A 20,027-nucleotide genomic window follows, 5' to 3' on the forward strand; every position below is an offset into this window, starting at 1 on the left:
GTCCGTCTGCAGCCCAGCCCGAGGCACGCCGGGCTCGAGGCCGGAAGGGGCGCGGGGCAGTGCCGTGTCTCCCCCGCGTCCCCGCCGTGTCCCGCCCCCCGCTCCGTTGCCGTCCCGTCCCGTCCCGTCGGGGCCGCCGCGGCCGCCAGGGGGCGCGGGGCGCGGCCGCGCTGCATCATGGGAGTTGTAGTCCGGCGCGGCGCAACTCCCGCTCCCGGCGTGCATCGCGCGGCGCCTGCGCAGTGGGGGCGCGCGGCGCAGCATGGCGGCGTAGCGCGGGGCCATGGCGCTGCTGCGGCTGCGGGCGGCGCTGCTGGGCCCGGCCCGGCTGCGGGGCGTGGGTGAGGGCCGGGGCCGGGGCCGGGGGCCGGGGTCGAGCGGGGCCGGGGTCGAGCGGGGCCGGGGCCGGGCCGGGGGCCGGGGTCGAGTGGGGCCGGGGCCGCACCGGGCACCGGGGTCGAGCGGGGCCGGGAACGGGGGCTGGGGCCCGGCCGGGCACCGGGGCCGGAGCGGGGCCTGAGGCCGCGGAGTCCCGAGGGAGTGGGGCGGAGGGTCCATGGGGTCCTGCCCCTCCGCCCCCGGGGCGGAGCTGGAGCTGTGGGGTCCCGGAGGCCTGACCTCAGCCGTGGGCAGGGAGCTGGGGCTGTGGGGTCCCTGTGATCCTGGGCATCCCCCCAGGACAGCGCTGGGGTTGTGGGCATCCCTGGCATCCCGAACCCCCCTCTGGGACAGAGGTGGGAACTATGAGGGGCATTTTGCATCATGAGCTCCCCCCTAGACAGAGATGGAGGCTGTGGCTCTCCTGGGGCATTGTCATTCTCTAAGGATAGAAGTGGGGGTCTCTGGGGTCCTGTCCCTGCTGTGGGATCGAGTCTGCCTGCTCTGGGGGTTGCTGGGGTCTTGTCACCCCGTGCAACAGAGCTGGGGTTTGTGGCGTCCCTGGGGTCATGTTCCCTCCAAGAGAGCAGAGCCGGGGGCGAGGGGGGTGTCCCTGTCACTTGCTGGCATGGAGCTGGCCCCTGCCCTTCTGTGGCACTGCTGCTGAGGTTGCTGGGACCTGCAAGCTGAGCTGAGAAACGCCACTCGCCCTCCCCACTGCCCAGCTGGGGCCCAGCCGTGGCGTGGGGCAGGGTTGTGGGGCAGTGAGCAGTGTAAGGGGTGAAGCCTCCTCTGACCTCCTGCTCTTTGTGTCTTTCTGCTGCAGGGATCCCATGGAGTGTTCTCAGGAACTACTCCTCTGCCAGCGCCAAGGAGAAGGCGAGCAGAAATGCCATCTGCGAGAGAACAGAGCTGCTGGAAGGTGAGCTGGGGAGAGCTGCAGGGGTTTCCCTTGTTCAGTGTCTGGGAAGTTTTCTAGGAGTCTTCCCATTCTGTGTAGCCATAAAGATCTCTGGCACTGGAAATACTTGTAGCCTGGATAAGGATGTGGGGCTTCCCATGGACTTGCTGGCCTCCCTGAGCAAGTTCCGTCCTGTCCCAAGGACCTGGAGGCCTACCCTACCCATAGGGAGCGTTGAGTTGCTGTAAAACACAGAGTGGTCCTAAGGGAGAGCAGAAGAGTCCCTCCAGGGCGTGTGAGGGCCCTGCAGACTGACCTGGAACGTGCCCTGGCTTTGGGCGCTCTGCCTTGGTGAGCCGAGGACATGAGGTCCTTGGAGAGAGGCCCAGCGAAGTGACCAGGCAGCAGGTTAGACAAGCATGAGCTGGTGCTTTTTCCCTTGCAGTGACATTGTTGGGTTCCCTGGGATGCTGGGATGGGGCACAGCACATGGGTGGATCCCAGAAAGACAGTGGTCAAAGCAGCTGATTGCTGGGAGGAGGGCTGGCCAAGGAGGGAGGAAGTCCTCGTGTGGACCCTCTTTTCCTGAACGTGTTCCTGGGCACTCCTGGAGGCGAGGCCCTGGGGTAGGACACAACCTTCTGCCCTGCCTTGCATCCCTTCACCTCTCCCTGGCTGTGTGTTTCCCGGCAGTGCTGAAAGCTCGAGTGAAGCAGCTCCAAGCCAGTAACGTCCCGGAGGTGACGGTCAACAAAGTGGAGCTGGCCCCGCTGGGGAATGGCAAGTACCAGGACCCGCTGCAGAATGTGGTGGCTCCTGGCCCTGCGGAAGAGCAGCCCGCTCCCAGAGGAAGGGATGAGAGCCTGGCCCGGCCCAGCAGCTGGGTTGAGAAGTTGAAGAAGGAGATGTACATCCGGCAGCTGAAGGTGGAGCGGAAGTTATCCATCGCTGCCTCCCAGCAGGCTCTGGGGAGCCAGGCCAAGGCCAAACCAAAGGGCAAGGCAAAGGCCAAAACTAAAGCCAAGAAGAGCCTGAAGAGCCCAAAGGGTAAAGTGGCTGCTGCTGCCTGGAGCTGGAGCCACGCTGGCCCCCACAGTGTCTACGCCCACTGCAAGCCCAGGGTGGCAGCAGTGAAGGAGGGTGCAAAGGTGCAGAGGCCTCGGAGGGTGCTGGAGGACAAGGACGGCAGCCAGTACAAGATCCTGCAGCAGACCATCCAGTCCAACCTCGAGTGCTTCCTCTTCTTGCAGCAGCCAGAGAAGGCTGAGAGGCTCCTTCTCTTGTACCACAGCTCCCCTGTGAAGAGGAAGCTTTTGAATGTCAATGCGTACAACATCGTGATGCGTAGCTGGGCAAGAAAGGTACCGAGCTGGGGGCTGCTGCTCTCGTCTGGCTGTCAGGTTTTCTGGGTGGCCGAGGGGGAGAGGGGGGGCTGGCTCAGGAGGAAGAGCCTCGTGCTTATAGAAGCAGTGGTCATGGTTTTATCTGTGTTTGTTTTATCTGTGTTTGTCACATCTGCCTTCAACAAGTGTTCAAGGAGGGTTTGGCTTTTGCTGAGAGGGATGGAGCTGATGGGAGGCCACTGAATCAGGCCACTGATCCCTCTGAGGTGGCTTTGAGGGGAAGAAGGGGATGGGGCAGGACAGCCAGGGCTAAATTTGAACAGGAGCAGAGGGGCGCGAAGCTGTGATTTGGGGCTGCTGGTGTCTGTGTCCACAGCCCTCTTCCCTTCTCATCCGCAGGGCCGCTTGCAGCGCATCAACCGTCTGTTTTCCATGCTGGAGTCCGTCGGTCTCCGGCCCAGCCTGGACTCCTACGCGGCAGTGCTGGAATGCATGGGCCGGAGCCAGTCGTCCACCAAAGCCATCTGGAGGTAACACACTTCACCTGCCGCAGGGTGCTGCCAAGCCCCGGGCGGCATCTCCACAGCCTGCCGCTGTGCTGGGAGAACTGGGAGCTTGCTCTGGGAAGGAGCTGCGCTGGCCTGGGGTTGGGAAGGCCTGCCCCTGCTGCGTGCACGTCTGGGTGCTCTGATCTGCTTCCCGTGGCCAGATCTAGGGGCGGGCAGGGCTCCCACAGCGGGCCCTCCTTGCCACTCCCAGCTGCTAGGGAGTTTGTCTGAGATGCTGCAGAGAAAGGAGATGTAGGCGGTGAGAGCAACCTTGCTTCTGGAGAGAGCTGTGTCTGCTCCCCCCAGAGCTCGCAGAGCAGCTCCCTGGGCTGGGAGCAGCGTCTCTCTGGTCAGGTACTCCTTGGTTCTGCACCCATCCTGGGCATCTCTCTCCCACTGGCCCCTCCATCACTGCCCAGTAGGAATGTCCTCTCCGTTTGTTTTTGCAGCACCTCTGTGGAGTTTGCCCTTCCTGGTAGGCTCAGCCAACAGCTGGCTTTGCAGGGTACTAGCTCTCTGGAGGAGTGCAATCAGGAGATTCAGATGGATTTTGTGGAGCATAATGGGCAGAATAAGTGTCGGACCCAAAGCGAGGAGCTGAAGGAGCCCTGCGAGATCCCGGCAGGCTGGGTCTAGGGGCAGTGCTTGGGTCTGGTAGCACAGCCAGCTGCCTTGCCAGAGGATGGAGAAAGCGCTCTGGTGATCTGCTAATGCTGCACAAACAGCCTTGGGTGGTTCGGGGATTTATCACTGGCCTCATGTGTCCCTTGGCTGGCTAACAAGTTCTAGATGCCTCTGAGTGAACGTCTTACAGTCAGCTGATTTAGAAGCGACTGGCATTGACTTTCCTGCCTGGGTGTGTGGGTGTTGCGTCAATACAGCAGTGCACCTGTAGGGCTGTCTATAGGCGGATGTTTATAGCACACCTGCACGGATTTGTCAACCCCAAGCCCCGCCAGGGCGTGTGTGTGTTTCCCCACAACTGTTTCTGTTTGCTGGCACTGCGTGTGTGGGTACGAGCTCGTTTCCCTTCCTCTCCTAAATGTGCTCTCCCAGCTGGACACGGCAGCAGCGTGGCCTGGAGCGCTGAGCCTGTGCCGGGAGCGGGCGAGATGGGGGTTGTTTCTCGCTCTGCTCCCAGACTGCAGGGTCCCTTTGAGGGTGTAAGGTGGGAGTTGCTTGTTTTAACTGGGCTGCTGCGGGGTAGTTTTTGGGAGAGTGGCTCTGCAGAGATGTAGAGCTGTTCCTCAGCAAAGCTCCTGCCCGCTCCCAAACGTACCGAAATGCAGCTGGGGCGCACGCAGCAGCAGGATTCGTGGCGCGTTGCAGATCTGGCTCAGGGTGCTGTTTGTCACCTCTTGGGGTCTTAACGCTTTCCCAAAGCTGCCCGGGGCTCCCTCCTGCCTGTTTTGCTTTCTGTGGCTGATCGGGGCCTGGGCTGGGGCCTGGCTGGTGCCACCGTCACCCGGGTCTGCCTGTCCTCCCTCCAGTGTCACCTGGCACGGGCCGGGCCAGTCAGCAGGTGGGGCTCTGGGCTCTGCTGCGCCCTGGATCCCGGCTCCAGCCTGGCAGAGCCAGGAGGATGCGGTCCCACAGCATCCTTGGTGGGGCTGGGGAGTGGGAGATCTTGGTGCGTGCAGGGGATTCTGGTCCCTGGCAGCGATGGGGGCTGCTGGGAAGAGAGCTTCTTCGCAGGCGCTGCGGCCGCTCCTGGTGCTCAGGCTGTTCCTGCTGCAGCCCTGCGAGCCGTGCTCCTGTGCCCTGACTCCCAGGCTCAGTGCATGAACCGCAGTCCCCTGCCCCTTTGCCCAAGCTGTGACCAGCCCCGTGGGTTCCCTTCTGCTGCCTCGGGCTGGAGGGGAGGGCAGGGTTATTTGAGGGTGAAGGAACCTGCATCTCTTTGCTCAGTCTCACAGCAGCAGCGGAGCTCAGTCTCCCCACCCAAGTGTGAAGGTGAAAGCTGCCTGCTCAGCAAAGGTGTGAGCTGGAGGAGTGGATAATTGATTGCTGTAACCTGAGGCAGGTGACCTTGTAGGGACGGGCTGTGCTCTGGAGGCAGCTCCCACCCCACCGGCTCCTGCAGCCCTGAGAGCTGTCTCCTGGCTGTGCGCAGAGGGCAGAGAGAGCTCCCGTGTTCCCGCAGGACAGCATCCTGATGCCAGGCTGCCCGACAGTCGTGCTCTTGGTGGACTGAGGCATCTGCCTTCTGGGGTTTCCTGGTTATGCCCATTTCTGCACCATTATTCCCCCATCTGGGGCTGAGCAGACATTGGTGCGGTCAGGCACGAGTTGCTGCAAAGCTTTCGGCGGTTGCTGTGTGGAGCGTGCTTTGAGGAGCATGCAGGAGAAAGGAAGAGGCATCCCAGGGCAAGTGCGGGGGGCACATCCCGCTCCCCGGGGCTGTCAGAGCCTTTCCAGCGAGTGCGAGAGGTTGCACCCTCCTGCAGCTGCTGGCATGAAGGGTGGCACAGAGGAAAGGTGCTGGGAACCACCCGTCATGGGGAGGCCCCACTAGCCCTCCTGGAATGGCCTGGAGCCGTGTATCAGTCTTCTGCCCTGTGCTCAGAGCTAATTCTTGGTGGGTGCCAGCCCCCAAGCCCTGCTTTAGGAGAGAGTTTTGCTTTTGTGGCTGCCAGGGATTTGGGAGGGGTGGCTCTCTGTCCTGTGGCGTGTCTCCCGTGGGTCCGGGTGATGCTGTTGAGGGCACAAGTGAGGAGGGAAAAGCCTGACACAGTCAAGGCTCTTGGATCCTCGGAAGGGGTCACCCCCATCTGTCTCCACTTCTCCATGCTTAGTCTTCTGTTAAAAAAAACTTTGTTCCCTGCCTCATTATGGGCTGATTTCTTTCCCAAGACACACAGTCCCCTGTGAAAGATTAAGCCTATCTTATCTGCCCCTCTTCAGATGTGTGCAGCAGCTGAAGAACGATGGCTTCCACGTGGATGAGCTCTTCCAAAAGTGCCTGTTTGAGGAAGATGAGAAGGAGAAGGTGCTGAGGGCCATCAGGATTGTCCAGCCCAGCTACCAGCTGCCCACTCCACCCAATCCCCAGACCTGCAAGTCTTCTCTGCTCCAGGACTTCTACTCCAAAGTAAGCCACAGAGATCAGGGATGTCTCTGCAGCTCAGAGGGGTGTTGGAGCTGGCCAAATGGTGTTCACAGGTGTCCTCAGGTCCAGCCCAGGACTGTCATGTGGGAAGAACTTTTTAGCCCGATCTCTGCTCAATAGCCCACGCGGATCATTGGGCAGCTCCTTGTTCTGAGGAAGTGAATAGCCTTACCGACAGCCTCAGAGAGGAACAGAGAAGCCGAGGGCTGGCAGGAGGGGCTGGAGGTGACCTTCATATGCTGGAGGGGGTGTCTGCGGGGTGTGCTTGACCATGACACAGGAACAGAGCAGCCTCTGGAGAGGCCTGTTACTCCAGACTCCCTGGGGTTTGCCAGCCAGAGACTCTGGACTCGGAGGTCCCAGAAAGGTGCCTTCAACAGGGACTCATACCACATGCCTCTTGCAGGGAAGCTGGGAGAATGAGCACATCTTCTCTTCCTCTGGCTTTTGGCACTTAATGTCTCACTCTTGTTGCAGGAGAAGCTGGTGTCGTACCCCAAGCTGGATTTCTCTGTGCAGGAGCTGCAGGAGCGCTTTCAGCAGCAGGTGGAGCTGGAGCTGGACAGCACTGTAACCATCGAGTCAGTGGAGTCAACCAAACCCGTGACCCCACAAGCCATTAAAGCGGTAAAGCTCAGAGTTTGGGGGCTGCATGTCTGGAGGGAAGGGGGGCCGTTCAGCCTTCGGGACCTGTGGGAGAGCGGCAGGGGTCGGTGGCCTAAAGAGGGGGGCAGCTCCCTGGTGACACGCTCTCACCACAGCATTACTGTCTTGCTTCCATTTCTGTGTAGCGCAAACTGCTGGCCACCCTTCGTTCCCGGTGGCATGACTCCATCCTTCAGGCCCTGCAGAAGTCAAAGCGCAACATGTCCCAGCTCAAGACGGTGTCAGGGTACAACATTCTCTACCCCTACCTGTGCCTGCTGCCGGACGAGGAGTACGTGGGCATCATGCTGCAGGTAGGACCCTGCCCTGCCCTCGCAGAGCCACAGGAACGGGGCTGCCCGGACAGCCATAGGGCTGCTGCAAAGCACTGATGTCCTGCTCAGGCCAGCAGAATCAGAACATGAGCCTCAAAGTTTGCCCAGGTTATTAGGTGAAGTCTCTGCTCCCTGTGCTGAGCAGAGAAGCCCCTGCTCTATCCTGGCCACGTTTCCTTCCTCATCACCTGCTCAGGATCACGGGAATCAGCATCTTTCTATGCTCCCCACACAGGGGCTTTAACTCCCGCTTTGTCTCTCTGCTCTGTCTTTCTGTTCCTCCCTCCTTAAGACCCTCTTTGCCTTCCCCTTTCTCAGATCCTCAACACCTTCTCTCCACAAGGAGAATCCCTGGCTGTCTTGGCCAGGGAGCTGGGCTCCAAAGTCTACAACAGATATGTCACCCAGAGGAAGCTGCGCAGCCGTCATCTGGAGAAGGTGCAGGAGGTCTATGAGGACTACATCCACCTGCTGGCAAAGGACAGCCAGGTAGAGGGGGGTCCTGGGGCCTGTGGGTTACAGAGCAGCAGAGCAGAGACGGGGTGAGGCAATCTGTCCACCTCCTCGCAAGCACAAGGTCCAGGTTCTGGGAATCTGCTGCTGCAGAGGCCACCAGAACCGGTACGGCCCCATCTAGCACTAGGCAGGGCCCCTGCCCCATGGCAACGGGCAGGTCGGGTCTGGCACAGCAGCGGGTATTTCTGAGCCTGAAGGTTTTAAATCGGCAGAGTTGATGCCTTGGAGCCTTGAGGAGGGTGTGCTCTGCAGGGCAGGACGGAAGGGGAGAAAGGGGCCAAGGCCACCGATCTGGGCAGCTCGAGGGCCGGATGAGCAGGTTGTTCCCAGAGCCGTCTGCATGTGGCATGGCAGGGGAGGCAGATCTGCAGTCTGGGAAGGAGGGTCAGGATGGTGTGGGGACAGGGTGTCAGCACAGGGATGTGGCGAGAGGAAGGGGTTTGCAGCACCGCTGTCCTGGCCTGCAGCAGAAGCAGGTTCTCGCCGTTGGGCTTGCCCCAGCCATGTCGGCAGTCCTTCCCCAAGTACCCCTGTCAGGGAGGACCTCACAGGGACACAGAGGCAGGAGGGTCCTTCTCAGAGCCATGCTCCATGTACATAGGTCCCATCCAGCAAACCCCCTGGGAGCAGCATGGCTGGCCCCTCCAGCTGACCCGGTTTTTCTCCTTCCACCTCCCAGCCTGACGAGTACTTGCCACGGGAATATTGGGAGAAGCTGGTGGCAGAAGCAGGCTTTGGGCCTTCCCTGAACTTGAAGGACTGCAGCTGGCCGTACATGCTCCTCATGCGCCTGGGTATGCACATGCTGGAACTCCTGGTGCAGGCTGTCAAGGTGCCCAGGAACATCCTCAATCCTCGCCTGGAGCACAAGCTTATCCCTGTCCTCTACCACATCTACTCCTTCCGCAGCAGCTGGCAGGTGAGCCTTGTCCTGGGGGCTCTGGTACCATGCAGGTCACCTCTTCATTGGAACCAGGCCTTTGGAAGGCTCTTTTCCCTCCCTGCCACCTTTCCTGCTCAGGGACCCTTAGAGGAGCCTCTGGTTCTGTGCGGACAGTGTCAGTACTTAGCATGATCGTTATGTATTGGCTGATTGACCACATGCTCTTCCTGACTCCAGCCCTAATCCTCTACTGCTGACCTTCACCTCTCTGATTCTTCTCTCCAGGTTGGGCTGATAAAGCCCCATCCCATCTTCTCCCAGATTGTGTCAGATGCTGCAGAGACCTTGCTGACCTTTAATTCCTCCGCCATACCTATGCTGTGCCCCCCGGTACCCTGGACCTCCCCCCACTTTGGTGCCTTTGTCCTGAATGACACCAAGTTGATGCGCTTTGTGGATGGGGCCATCCAGCACCAGCTGCTCCTGGAGCAGTGTCCTCCGGTGAACCTCCACCCTGTGCTGGATGCCCTGAACCAGCTGGGCAACTGTGCCTGGAAGATTAACCAGCCAGTGCTGGATATCATCATCTCCATCTTCAATGACAAAGGCAATGAGAAGCTGGACATCCCACCACCCATCTCTGAGGCCCCCAGGCCTCCTGCTGCTCCCAGCAATTCCTCTACCTGGAACAAGTCCCAGAAGCAAGAGTTGTTGCTGTACAAGAAGAAGACAGCTGAAATGCACAGCTTGCGCATGGATGCGCTCTATAAGCTCTCCATCGCCAACTACGTCAGGGACAAGGTGTTCTGGTTTCCTCACAACATGGACTTCCGAGGCAGGACTTACCCTTGCCCACCTTATTTCAACCACCTCGGTAACGATGTCACCCGGGCCATCCTGCTTTTTGCAGAGGGAAGGCCACTGGGGCCCAAGGGCCTTGACTGGCTGAAGATCCACCTCATTAACCTCACGGGGCTGAAGAAGAAGAGTGCCCTGCAGGAGCGGCTGGAGTATGCCAATGAAATCATGGAGGAGATCCTGGACTCGGCCGACCACCCGCTCACGGTACGTGGGGAACGGCTCTGCTCGCTCTCGGGGTGGAGTGGTGGGACCCTGAACTGCGAGGGAATAGCGTGGGCTCCAGGAGCCTGCAGCTAGCCCCAGGCGGGTTGGGAGATTCCCCTTCAGTGACCGAACTGAAAAGCAGGGAAGTTCCTCTTTGTTGGAGTGCAAACAGGAATTGTCCAAATATGCTAAGGAAAAAAGGGATCAGTGTTGTCTTTAATTTCAGAGGAGACTTAAACATTCCTCTTATTTAGCTTCTAGAAAGTAAAATAAAATGGAAAGCAAATCATTTTGAAACAAAAACATTTTGGAAGATAACGCTTTGAGAGGAAAAAGGGAAACAAAGCATTGCAGAGTTTCCTAAATAACACATTTCTGTCTGAAAACATGATGAAATATTAGGGAAATGGAGGCATGGTGGGAGAAGGTGCCTTGCCCAGTGTATCCCGAGAGCGCAGGGGCTCCTGCCTTTGCTTTGGGGTGCCACAAGAGCATTGCCTGCTCCTACCAGCCTGTGCTTTCCTGTTCCCAGGGCAGGAAGTGGTGGATGAACACCGACGAGCCCTGGCAAGCTTTGGCGTGCTGTATGGAAATCACCAAGGCCTCAAGGTCCCCGGATCCAGCAGCTTACATCTCTCACTTCCCGGTTCACCAGGTGGGAGGCAACGGATCCGTATGGCCTGTGTGGCTGAGCTGGGGGAGGAAAACAGGCAGGGCAGAAGCATCCAGGTCTCCAGTGCTGCATTTACTATGCCATGTGGCCAGGCTTTCTTAAGGGTGGGAGTGCAGTCTACAGGCATCTTGGCTTGAACTCAGTAATTTGCTGCTGCATGCAGCCATTAATGAGCCGGTACAGTTAAGTGCTGCTTTGCTTCCTTTGGCTGGAGCAGGGCCTGTCTGGGAGATCACCGTCAGCTGCCCGCAGGGTGAGAGCCAGGCCAGTCTTACCTTCTCCAGCTGCAGGATCAGGGCTGGCAGTCAGCCCAACCCTGGCTGGGTGGGACATGGCATGGCAGCACCTGCCTGTCTGAAGTGCTCGGGGCTGTGCTGAGGCTTTGGGGACCTTTGTTCTGCTCCTGTTCTGAGGCTGGAGCCAAGCAGCTCTGCAGGAGCAAAAGATGGGAGGCCTGGACCTCTGAAGAAGGGCTGATCTCTGCCCCCTGCATTCAGTGACATGGCCGTCATTCACCATGTGCCCTGTCCCTGCTTGGTCCCAGATGTGCCCACACTCTGAGCAGGGCAAGTGCAGTTGCTCAGGTGCTGCTCAGCTCTCTGAAGGCATCCGTCCTTCCCAGCCAGAGAGAGGAGCCAGGCAGCCGCTCCCGGCAGCCAGCGCTCGGCCCCCTCTCCCTGCTGCGTCCTAGCAGATCTGCAGCGCGCTCTGCAGCCGCTGCCCAGCCAGCTATCTGTCTGCACTGGTAAATCCCCTTGCTGCATGGGAGACAACGATGGGTTGTTTTCCTGGTGAGAGGGGTTTGCTCATTTATATCATTAGGAGATCAGGTGGCCCTACTGAAGTGGGGGGGAGAATGGGGGTGTATTCTGCCAGTAGCGATGGTCTGGAATATGTATGAGACTGTCTAAACTGATACTGTTATGACAACAAAAGATCAAGAGAGCAGTCGGGGGTGTGTGGAGAGTGCCGTTAATGAAATTCAAGCAAGAACTTCTTCTGGAGGGCACCCGAGTCTCTTTCCACCTGAGTCATCAGCGCTTGGTTAATAGAGGCAGCTCTTCTGCTGCAGCAGGGCTGCCGGAGCCCTGTCAGTTCTCTGCTCTGCAACTTGCTGCACTGCAGGGTGTGGGGAGGAGGGGGAGAGGAGGGTTGATCGTGCCGGCAGCTGCAGGCTCCCTTTGGCCAGGCAGAGCCCAAGCACAGGAGGAGCAGGGACGGTCCAAAGCAGCAGCACGTCTTCTGTGAGAAGCGTTTCTGCTGGTGCTGTTTGGGGAACAGCAGGACCTTCCCACGCCATCGTTCAGCTCCTGCCTATCTCATCCAAGCTGATCTTGGTCCCAGGAGGGCTGTCAGGGCAGCTGCTGTGACAGATCAGTCGGCATGCCTCTGTAACTGCAGCTTTGGGAAAGGCTGGGTCGGAGCTGGTTTCTGTCAGAAGGATGTTTTCATCAGCCGCGGAGCAGAGGCAGCATGGCTAGCTGGAGCCTTGGCGTCAGCTGTGGCTCGCTGAGTGCTCTTTGGCTTGCCCTGCCTCTTCCTGCCTCTGATCCCGCTCCTGGGTTTTCTGAGGTTGTTTTGACTGCCGGCTCTTGGGGCTTCTTTTAGCATCCTAGGCAGATTTGTTTTCCGAATTTTCTGTTTTCCAGTGTTTCCACAGAGCTCCGATGTCTTTGAAAATGCGTGGAGGGGGCAGTGTGATGTGAGCTTTTCTTTTTTCCAATCTCATGGGCAGCAGTAGCTAGTGATGAGACCCAGACAGGAAAACTGGCTAGAAGGAAAATGGGAAGTGGTGTGGCCCTGGCCACTGCTGGGAGATCAGCTGGAAACCTGTCCAAAGAAAGGGAAAAATGGCAATAACCTGAGCCAAGTGTATCTGTGCTGTTGAGCAGGGGTGGATGAGCAGGGCTCCATCCACACGCTAACACCTTGTTTCCACCCTGCTCTCTTCCCGCACGCAGGATGGCTCTTGCAATGGTCTGCAGCACTACGCAGCTCTTGGCCGGGACCTTATTGGCGCCAGCTCCGTCAACCTGATGCCCTGCAATGTCCCCCAGGATGTCTACAGTGCGGTGGCCCAGCAGGTGAGGCACAGGGGGGACACGGGGAGGTGTCCTCTTGGATGGGCCTCCCCCTTGCCAGCGTCTTGCACAGGGTCACTCCAGCTCCCAGGGAGAAAGGTCGAGGTAAGACCAGCGTACAGAGGGCTGGGAAAGCATGAGCTGGTCGCAGGCAGAGAGTCTCTCCCTCCCTGAATGGGAACCACTGCAGCAGCTGCAGTGGGGATCTGGCTGGACATCTGCCCTTGCAGAGGTAGCTATGAGAAATCCACTGGGATTTCTGTTGTCCTCACTTATCCTGCGTGAACTCTGGGAGAAGTCGGGTAGAGAGGTGGAAGAGAGCAGAGAGTGTTCCTCATCTCTTGGTCACAGCTGGCTGGCCTGCAGGTGATGGGATTTTCTTCCTTTGAGCTGGGTAGGAGGGAGGGGGGAGAGATTCAGCCTTTGGCACTGCTGCTAAGTCTTCAGTTTTCTTGGCAAGACATGATGTGAAATGAGTCTGCTGGGAAGTGTGCTGAGATCTACCAGACTCGCTCAACTGTCTTTGAACCCCTGGCTCTCCCTTCTAGGTCTCAGCACGTTTAATCCAGGCAGCACTGCACCAGAGGGTGGGAGGAGCACACGGAGGGTGCATGGTTTGCTCAGAGTTATCATTGGGGGTGGCAGAGGCGGGAGAACCTGAGTCCTGAGCCGCAGTCCTAGTGCCATGTCCTTGTGATGTCCGGCACCACCCAGCTGCCAAGTGACGCTGCTCTGCTGAGGCAGCAGTGGAAAGCTCTGGTCCCCACGGGCACGGTTATCTGTGAGATCCGGATGCCTCTTGATTCCTTCAGCAGATGATCTCTGTTAAGCAGGGCTGGTGCAGGTGGGCTGCAGGGTTTCTGACAGGAGTTCAAGCCAGGCAGCGCACGGCTGGGAGGGTCTCATGTCGTTCCCCTGACTTTCTCCCAGCCATGGAGGGGGCCTGGACCAGCATGGCTCAGGGTGGGGTGACCTCCTGGGGTGCTCTCCTCCTCAGGTGGAGGAGTTTCGGAAGAAGGATGCTGAACAGGGGGTGAAGGTCGCCCAGGTGCTGCAAGGCTTCGTCAGCCGCAAGGTGGTGAAGCAGACGGTGATGACAGTGGTGTACGGTGTCACACGCTACGGCGGGCGGCTGCAGATAGAGAAGCGTCTCAAGGAGATTGACGAGTTCCCTGAGGTAGCGTGTCTGCCCTGGCCTCCCCCAGCAGTGTTTTCCTCAGCTCTCAGTCCCTGCTGGGAGAGGTACCTGCACTGCCTTTCCTGTGGGTTTCCTTCCTGCCTCGCTCTCTCCTCACCCCCCCAAATCTCAGCTAGCAGAGGGACGTGCAGGACTGAGCCCCCATGCCTGTGCCAGGCTTGTCCAGCCTGCAGGAGAGCTGTCTGCCGGTACTTGTGGGTGGGGAGGGATTCTTCAGGTGGGGCTGCACCTCATCCTTCCTGGGCCCCAGCTTGGTGGCATGACAGCCAGACGCAAAACAAGGTTTCTGGCTGTGCTGTTCCCTCTGGAAGTGGCCCTTGCCTCTAGCAGAGCTGTTGGAGGCTTGCTCCTCCTGGTGCCTGTTTCTTGTTCTCTGACCCCACTGTGAGACAGTCCGTGCTGAGTGGGTGATTTGCCGTGGCAGGTTGGTGCTGGGAGTGTTTCTGCTGTTTCTGGGCAGATGAGGCAGCGAGAGCCTCCTGTTCGTCCAGGAACGTTACACAGAGATCAGCCTGTCCTCGGGCAAGGAGCCGTCTGAAATGCTGATCTCAGCCTCCCTCTATCACAACCCACAGCCATCTGCAACAGCTCAAGACTTAGCACAGTCTGTGATGGAGGCAATTTTGAGGCACCAGAGAGCAGGGAGATGCTCTTTTAGCTTACCCGAGGTCCCATCACTTTGCTTAGCATCTTTTGCTGCCCCTTTCCCTGACCCCTCGCTCTGCCTTTGGTCTGTGCAGGAATACTTGTGGGAAGCATCTCACTACCTCGTGAAGCAGGTGTTCAATAGCATCAAGGAGATGTTCTCAGCAACTCGAGATATCCAGGTAAGGTGCCCGTTTCCTCTTATCTCTCTGCCTTTTCTTCTTCCCTGGCCCACCCACGCATAAACCAGGGGATGCTCCATGGGGAGAGATGGTTCTTGTGGGTCCCAGCCCAGAGAGGATCCTCCTGTCCCAGCCCAGAGGTGTGGGACTGTGCCTGCTGCAGGGCCAAACTCCCCCGTAAGTGCTGCACTGTCATAGTCGGCGACAGGAGTCGGGCTTGCCTGTGCTGGGAGGGGATGGGGTCTCCCCACTGCCCGTACTAACTCCAGCTGCTTTCTTTCCCGCTTCCCTCTGCTAAAGAACTGGCTGACGGACAGTGCCAAGCTCATTGCCCAGTCGGGACGGACGGTGGAGTGGGTCACGCCGCTGGGTCTCCCCATTGTGCAGCCCTACTATCGGTCCAGTTCCACTGTGGTGAGTTTCTGGTGTGTGGGACCCATCTACCCCTCACTCTGCCGTGGTGGGGAGCAGGGAAAGGGCAGCCGGGCTTCGAGGCAGCAAGCTAAAGCCCGGCAGGTTGGCATCACCTGCGGGTGAGCCTGCAGAGCAGGTAGGATTTGTGTGTGCAGGTACATCCTCCAGCCTCGTTGCTCCCTGCAGAGACTGGAGTGTGTGGGTGGGCTGGTGAGGAAGCTCTGCTGCTCCCGTCCCACTCAGGCAGCTGGGGCATGGGCCCGTTCCCCGCACCGAGGAGCCTTCCTCAGGGCTCGTGTGATTCAGTCTCGCTGCTCTCGCCTCCCACGCGCTGCTGCACTGACTCACATCTCCCCAGCCTGTCTCGTCCTCGCAGCCGCTCACCTCCAGGAGCCCTTCTCTTAGCCCTCGTAGGGGTGAATCAGTGTATCACTGGGAAGGGGTGAAGGATGCCTGCCAGCATCCTCGGGAGGGGAAGCAGACAAGGTGTCCCTGAGGAGTGACAGCTGCCATGGTGACTGGGATGCCCTGGAAAGGTCCCTGCCCAGGTCCCTTGTTGCAGCCAGGGACATTTCCTGCAGAGCGGAGTAGCTCGTGGTCAGCATGATCCCCTCTCCAGAAGTACGGGGCAGTGCTCAGCACCTTGTGCTGGCTGGGCAGTGCAGTGTGACAGCCGATCCCCTTTCTCTCTCCCCGCAGCTGAATTGCGGCATGCAGAACTTGAGTGTGAAAAACTCCAGCAGCAACCAGTAAGTATGAAACCACAGCCTCTACTGAGCCCCTGCTGTCCCCAGCCTGTGCTTCGGGGACAAAACCTTCCCATCAGTGGAACCTGCCAATGAGTGCCAAAGTTCCTGGTATCCCCCCGAGCTGCAAAAAGCCAGCCGGAGGAGTGGGGTCCTGTGCTTCAGCAGGGCCTTGGGGCCCTCGAGGGCTACTGCCATCAGCCCCAGCTCTCGGCTGGCACTGGCTCTGTGCTGGCACTCATCTTTGGCGCTGGAAGTGCCCCAGCTCCTCCCATCTCCCGCTCTGTGCTGCAGGAAGCCTGATACAGTGAAGCAGAAGAATGCCTTCCCACCCAACTTCATCCACTCCCTGGACTCCACGCACATGATGCTCACGGCTCTGCACTGCCTCAGGTAGGGAGCAGGCAGATGGGGCTCTCCCTGGCTCCGGGACTCGGTCCCTGCTGGGAGAGTGTTACCAGGGCAAGGCGTGCGATAGGGGAAAGAGGTTTCCCTGGTGGGTGGGTGTTTGGGCCTTCTGGCAGAGAAGGGTTGAGAGGAGGCGGCAGGGACAGGGAGATCGTGGGGTTAGCCATCTCTCTCTGAAGATGTGCAGGTGCTGTGCAGGGAGTCCCCCTCCTTGCGTGGTCCCTGCTTACGTCCCAGCAAGAGGGCCTACGTGGGGTAGGGGACATGGCGGAGAGGGGGCTCTCAGCTCTACTTCATGGCACCTTCTGCTGCCTCCCAGGCGGGGCCTGACCTTCGTCTCAGTCCACGACTGCTACTGGACTCACGCGCTCACTGTGGACGTCATGAACCAGGTAAAAGTGTCCTCCCAGGTCCCTTGTGAGCAGGGATCTTGCTGATCTGTCCTCTGGGTGCTTGCCAGCCCTTGCCTCCCCTGGGCTTTGCTCCGTAGACTGATGTATTTACCCAGGCGAGGTGAACCTGGGGTGCTTGCTGGCTGACTTCCTGGCGCTGTAGTCCCGTCTCCTCCCACCCTTCAAGGAGCGTGTGAGGGAGAATCTGTGCCTGTAAATCAGTGCTAAACACAGGGCCTAGCAGAGTCAGTGCCTCTGTCCTGCGGTGGGCTCTTTCCCCTGGAGTGCTGCAAGGGCTGTTGTACAGTATAAATGGGGGTTGGCCTCTGCTTCACACCTCCCCACCCTGATTCCCTTCACCCTTGTCCGGCAGCCCCCCTTCCCCTGCCCGCTGCCCTCCCTGCCCCTCGCCTCTGACCTGTCTTGGCTGAGGAGCACTGAGGGAGGGGGAAATGCCTGTTAACCTGCGACTCACTGTTGCTCCCTGGATCAGATCTGTCGGCAGCAATTTGTGGCTCTGCACAGCGAGAAGATCCTGCAGGATCTGTCCGAGTTCATGCTGGAGAAGTACTGCAGGTATTCCTCGCCTGTTGGCAAACCCCCGCCACTGTCCTTCCCACCCACACGGATTCCCTCTCCCGGGGGTGGTTGTGCCCAGATGCTCACGGGTTGTGTCGCCTGCCTGGGGGTTGCTCTGGAGGGAAGCTGCGCTTCCTTCTTGACTGATGCCCAGATTGCCTTAGACCTCGATGTGAAAACAAGGTGTCTGCATCCTTTTGCTGCAGAACTGAAGTAGGGTTTGGTGCTTGAATCCCACATACAGGCCTGGGGCGGGCTGTAATGCCTGTGCCTTGGGTTCCCCGCTATGCATGAGGCTGTAACGAGCAGTGAAGACGCACGTTGGGTCGGCCCAGTGCCCTGTTAACCCTGTTACCACCCCAGAGCCAGCCAGCCAGCCCAGACCAGCCCAGTCCTGGGCAGGGTCTGTAGATGCCTCAGCACCTGCCTAGGGCTGCTGTGGCAGGGGCTGGGCTCCTGCTTCTGCCGCAGGGTGCGTAACGTGGTTCGGAGGAGCCAAATCCCGTTGTCAGGGGCCTGCACTGGGGAGCAGAGGAGGGTGCACCTTCTCCCAGAGCTCCCGTGTTGATTTGCTTTCCTTCTGGTTCATCCAGCCCCGGCAGAGAGACTAGAGCCCTCTGGCAGAAGAAACTGATGGAGCAGCTTTCGAATGTCCCCAAGACAGGTAGGAGCACAGGACAGGAACTGCAGAGCTCAGGAGCGGTTTGGAGACGAGGGGAGAGAGATGGGGGGTGGCCCCCAAAATCGCTGAGCTCATGTGGTGTCTGAAGCTGGACATAGGGAGGGGCTGGCCAGCCGTGCTAAAGCCGTCCCCTAAGATGAGGTTTTCCTGCCTGTGCTGGAGTGCAGAGCCACAGGGTGGTGCCTTAAGACATTCCCCTGTAGCATCCCTGTGAGCAGTCCCTGCCTTCCCTGGAGCTGAGCTCCTGGGACTTTCCCCAGGTTGACCCAGCTCATCCCGTCCCTCGTCTCGTTCCTCTCCCATCTGTTTCCAGCCACGAGGCATTTGCCTGGAGATGGGAGGGAGGCACTCGGCATGGTAATTGCCAGGATCTAGATGATATACATGCAATGGGATTAAGGCAATTAGTTTAACTCTCCCTAATCTCTTGGCCCTGCCTCTGCCCGACCATCTGGCTAACCTTTGTTCTGTCTTTGCAAAACGGAGCAGGCCAGTGCTCCGCGGCTGTTGAGCAGCTGCCGTGGTCAGCCCTACACAATCCAGTGGCAGGGATGGTTTGTACCGTGAGGCTGTGCGCTCCTCTCTTCCTTCCCTGCCTTGCTGCTGTTCTGCTCTTCTGCCTTGCTCTTCCTACCACTGTCCTAGATAAATTTGGAGGGACATCAGTTCCTGGAAGAGCTCTAAGATCCCTGCTGTCTTGACCTACCCTGCAGCAGGGGCTGAGCTGAAGTCGTTTTCTGCAGGAAGCTGAAGCGGGGCTCGCAACAGCTTCTCTCCCAGTTGCCCCATCTCCACCCTGCCCTGACCCTGCTCTCCTCTGACCTCTCTTCTCCCTCGCTTCCCCCAGGTGAATTCAACCTGAAGAAGGTGATGGATTCCACCTATTTCTTCAGCTGAGCCCCAGCAGGGCCCCAGACTACCTCTGGGCTGCCGGCTGCCTCAGAGGCTGCAGTAGGCACTGGCCCATGAGGCTTCTCTGTCCTGCATCTCAGGGGGAAAGTGAGTAGGGCTGCCAGCCCAGGAAAAGAAACCTGCCCAAGGGCAAACTGGGACTCCTCGAGGAGCACGGGAGCAGCCGTGAGGGGCTGGTGGGGGACTGGGTGTCTGCACTGTTTGCTGTTACCGCCTGTGTCCCAGGCAAGGGGCAAGGGCATCAAGCCTGGGGGAGGGCTGCACCTCTCTGCTGATGGTAGAGGGGGCCGGCTCCCCTCAGGCCTTACCCTGGCACAATGTACCCACCACTGCTGCGAGCTCCAGAGCTTGCCTGGCTAGTGCCTGTCCTGAGGTGCCATCCCTCTCCATCCCTCTCCACCAGTGGGGCTTGGACCTCCTGGAGTCTTAGGACCCTGCCTGGAGGGGCAGGCAGCCGGCTGTGGCTGCAGCGGGAGCCTCCTGCCCTTTCCTGCCCCGCTCTTGGCCGTGGGGCAGGTGCTGTTCTCCCTGCCCTGCTTCAGCTGCTGGGTGCTATCACTGCCCTTGCTGTAACGCAGCTTCTGTGGCTCCTGACTCTCACTTCCAGGAATCAGTTTCAATTCTGCTCTCTGGGTCTCAGGCAGGGAAAACCACTAACACAGGGTGGCGGTGTATGATACTGTAAATAAAACGTTTTTTTAAATACTAGATGGGAACTGTGTCCTTCTCAGCATCTTTGCCTAAAGGCTGCGGGGTGCCTGGGCTCTCCCCTTGTCTTCCCGGGGAGGTGGAACTGATGTCTCCCCAGACTGCCACAGTTTTGCTGAGTGGTTGGGCTTTAGTTATTCACAGGGGCGTCACATTCTGGAAATGCTTTTGTAGCAGAAACAGACAAAGCTTTCCCCCAGCACAGACGGGCTGGTGCAGCTGCAGTGGGAGCAGGGCTCTCGCAGGGGCTGGCTGCATCCCCTTGGCTCTGGTGTTTTGAGCCAGGAGCCTCCTGTCTCTCAGACTGGGGCCTTGCGCAGGCTGCGGGGCTCTGGGTTTGTGTCCCAGCTCCTGCAGCGGTTGATGTTTGGAGATCTGGCAGCTGGAGCTCTGTGTGGCCCAGCTCTTGGCTGAGCCCTGCACCGACCAGCACCAGTTCACAGCCTGCTCCCAGCTCCATCCGCTGGGACAGGGGGCACAGCCCTGCTGGCAAGGGGAAAGGTGCTGGGAGGAGGCTTTTCACCTTGTCATTTTTCTGGCAGGGAGGCAGCTCTTCAAAGGACAAAGCTGCCTCCTGCAGCCCAGCCTGGGGCTGTGCCCGGCGCTAGGGCTCCCAGGGCTGGGCGAGGGGAGTGGGAACAGCCGGAGCCGCGGCAGGGAGGGACAGGGGCGAAGGAGAAGCAG

The 20,027-nt window shown here is 59.3% G+C and overlaps 1 protein-coding gene across 2 annotated transcripts; it reads left to right on the plus strand.

Moving 5' to 3' along the window:
* Window positions 1-184: 184 nt before the first annotated feature.
* On the plus strand, window positions 185-19,343 carry POLRMT (RNA polymerase mitochondrial). Of its 2 annotated transcripts, XM_072845891.1 has the most exons (21): window positions 185-341; window positions 1,205-1,300; window positions 1,973-2,640; window positions 3,022-3,152; window positions 6,075-6,261; window positions 6,757-6,906; window positions 7,071-7,238; window positions 7,578-7,748; window positions 8,455-8,694; window positions 8,944-9,723; window positions 10,256-10,378; window positions 12,358-12,480; window positions 13,475-13,654; window positions 14,416-14,502; window positions 14,803-14,916; window positions 15,616-15,665; window positions 15,957-16,055; window positions 16,390-16,462; window positions 16,956-17,038; window positions 17,635-17,705; window positions 18,571-19,343. In XM_072845891.1, exons 1-21 carry the CDS (start codon window positions 284-286, stop codon window positions 18,618-18,620), a joined length of 3,702 nt encoding a protein of 1,233 aa, XP_072701992.1. In that variant the 5' UTR covers window positions 185-283; the 3' UTR covers window positions 18,621-19,343. The 2 variants fall into 2 exon arrangements, with proteins under 2 accessions (XP_072701992.1, XP_072701993.1); XM_072845892.1 differs by lacking the exon at window positions 14,803-14,916.
* Window positions 19,344-20,027: the final 684 nt, after the last annotated feature.

This window comes from Ciconia boyciana, chromosome 24 (assembly GCF_034638445.1).
Source record: "Ciconia boyciana chromosome 24, ASM3463844v1, whole genome shotgun sequence".
Lineage (NCBI taxonomy): Eukaryota > Metazoa > Chordata > Aves > Ciconiiformes > Ciconiidae > Ciconia > Ciconia boyciana.

What these genes read in the sequence shown, in the direction of transcription:
- POLRMT (XM_072845891.1), top strand. Translation starts at nt 284, where the DNA reads ATGGCGCTGCTGCGGCTGCGGGCGGCGCTGCTGGGCCCGGCCCGGCTG. An exon ending in GAGAACAGAGCTGCTGGAAG is followed by an intron (nt 1,301 to 1,972) that starts GTGAGCTGGGGA and finishes GTTTCCCGGCAG; the next exon opens with TGCTGAAAGCTCGAGTGAAG. An exon ending in TGCTGGCAAAGGACAGCCAG is followed by an intron (nt 7,749 to 8,454) that starts GTAGAGGGGGGT and finishes TCCACCTCCCAG; the next exon opens with CCTGACGAGTACTTGCCACG.